The 2,117-nt window shown below is 44.7% G+C and overlaps 1 protein-coding gene across 1 annotated transcript; it reads left to right on the top strand.

The window, feature by feature from the left end:
• The first annotated feature begins 1,417 nt into the window (after positions 1-1,417).
• On the top strand, positions 1,418-1,867 carry LOC129369281 (DNA replication complex GINS protein SLD5-like). The gene has a single exon (XM_055044695.1). The coding sequence runs from the start codon at positions 1,418-1,420 to the stop codon at positions 1,865-1,867; it is 450 nt and encodes a 149-aa protein (XP_054900670.1).
• Positions 1,868-2,117: the final 250 nt, after the last annotated feature.

Genomic DNA, 2,117 nt, shown 5'->3' with positions numbered 1-2,117 from the left:
AACCTGGAGCGCCTCGCGACAAAACTGCATCAAACGTCCTGCTGGACTCTGAGGGTTCCAGCGGTTTGCGTGTGCACATCTGCAGACACGATGACTTCTCAACTTGACCCTCTCCAAGAAAAACCACCAGAGGACAAAGTGAAATTCTGCATGAAGTGCAGGGGACGCTGTTGTTGACCGTCAAAACGGCCGGGTCAGGATTCAGAGAGCATGGCGAAAACATCCTAAAAACTTCTTCCGACACTCCGAGTCCGATCGGTGTGTTTCCCAGCGTGACGAGGTGTCACAAGGCAGAAGTGATAAGGAAGTGGGCAAAAGGATCGTGACGAGGAAATTTTGGATTTATGGCCAAGAAACTCCCCAAGATGTCCACCTCTTCTCAGAAACTCTTTGTCGGTGCTGAGAAGTCGACAAGCTGCGACTGAGGCGCTATTTATAGATCAACACGAATCAATGATTTTCTACTTTCATCTGATAAAACTTCTCAATTGTACTCTGTTTTATTTCAGTCCAACACATGAGCCGTCAGTAAAATCTATTTCAGTTTGTGGTCATAAAGGAAGAAGTGGGAATAATTAAAAATAAAACAAAGTATCTAAGATGAGGTGGGAAAATCTCTAAATATACCACAGGATTCTTTTATTCTAGGTTTGCATTGGGCCTCTAATTGCTCTGTGCAGGATTTTACACTGTTGTCCTTCAATAGTCGCTGTTTTTTTTTTTGCTTTACATGCATGAAAAGTTTCCAATGCACAAGATCACAGAATGGCCTCTGCTTCCCAGTTTCAGTTCGTTTTGCGCTTACGGTATGCGCTCTCTCCACATGTAAACACACATGCAACACAGAGCGAGAAGGAGGAAAAAAAAAAGAAAAGAAGAAGAAGCCATGCGCTCTCGTGTGCGCGTTACGCGTGCGCGTCCTCGCGGTGTGTGCGGTGGAAAGTCCCTGGCACTCACCACCTCCTATCTCAGATGCTAGTTTGACGGTACAGGTGGCTGCAGCGCTGAGACAACATGACCTTTGAACCTCCAGCTGAACCAGATGTGCACGTTTCTACTGGTGCTGGCTCAAGAACGAGAGCTTTAGGAAAAATGTGAGTTGTTGGACATTAGCTTCCTCGTGCTAATTTGTGCAGAGTTGCTTTCTGCTTTGAACTCAGCCTTTCATTTTCATTGAAATTGAAAGGCCCCATGTTAAAAGACTAAGGGACAGTTTTGAAAGCACAAAATAAGTCGTTTCTTGACGACGTGTTCACACTTTTTGCTATTAAAAAGTTTCTGCAATCATCTTTGAATCCATTTGCACATGTAAAGGCTTGACCTTCATGCAGCCTTTCTCTGTAGCTCACGTCTTTTTATTGCCATTTCCTTCTGGTTGCTGCTGAGGTCCTTCTCTCTGAGTGGTGAAAAAAAAAAAATGACTCACATGGAAGCTAACCTGCAGCGAGTGAAGAAGGGCGACGCCAAGGCCGGCTTCCATCGGATGGAGATGGACAGGATCCGCTTTGTCCTCAGCAGCTACCTGCGATCCCGCCTTCAGAAGATTGAGAAGTACTTCCCCCACGTCCTGGAGAGAGAAAAGTCTCTAGTGGAGGGTCAGCCGTCTCTGCTTTCTCCGGAGGAGTTTGCCTTTGCCAAAGAGTATTATACCAACACAGAAACCTACCTGAAGGCTGTAGCGCTGAAACGCATGCCTCCAAACCTGCAGGCTGTGGACATGCTGAAAGCAGTGCCGGAGCCCTGCCTGGACTCTTTTGTGTTTCTGCGGGTGAAGGAGCGGCAAGAAAACGTTCTGATCGTGACTAAACTTCCTCCATCCTTGTCTTTGTTAATGCATGTTTGCAGTTTGCCTAAAGTCCCAATTTGAACCCCTTTCCAATTCATTTCAATAAAAAAAAATCAAACTTGACTTTTCCCAAGAGGAAGTGAAACGTTGTCATTACTCTTGCGGGACTGAAACGATTAATCGAACTCATCGTGATGAATCAATTAAAGAAATTATCGTCCACTAATTTAGAAATTGATTAATCGTTAACAGCAGCACATTGGCTAAAGATAAAAGCATTTGCTGAACATGAAAACATCTTTCTCTGTAAATATGTTTTACCCAAAACTCT

Source organism: Poeciliopsis prolifica, unplaced genomic scaffold, assembly GCF_027474105.1.
Source record: "Poeciliopsis prolifica strain line A6 unplaced genomic scaffold, Auburn_PproV2 SCAFFOLD020, whole genome shotgun sequence".
NCBI classification, from domain to species: Eukaryota; Metazoa; Chordata; class Actinopteri; order Cyprinodontiformes; family Poeciliidae; genus Poeciliopsis; species Poeciliopsis prolifica.
This window is presented reverse-complemented; position numbering and strand designations above follow the sequence as displayed.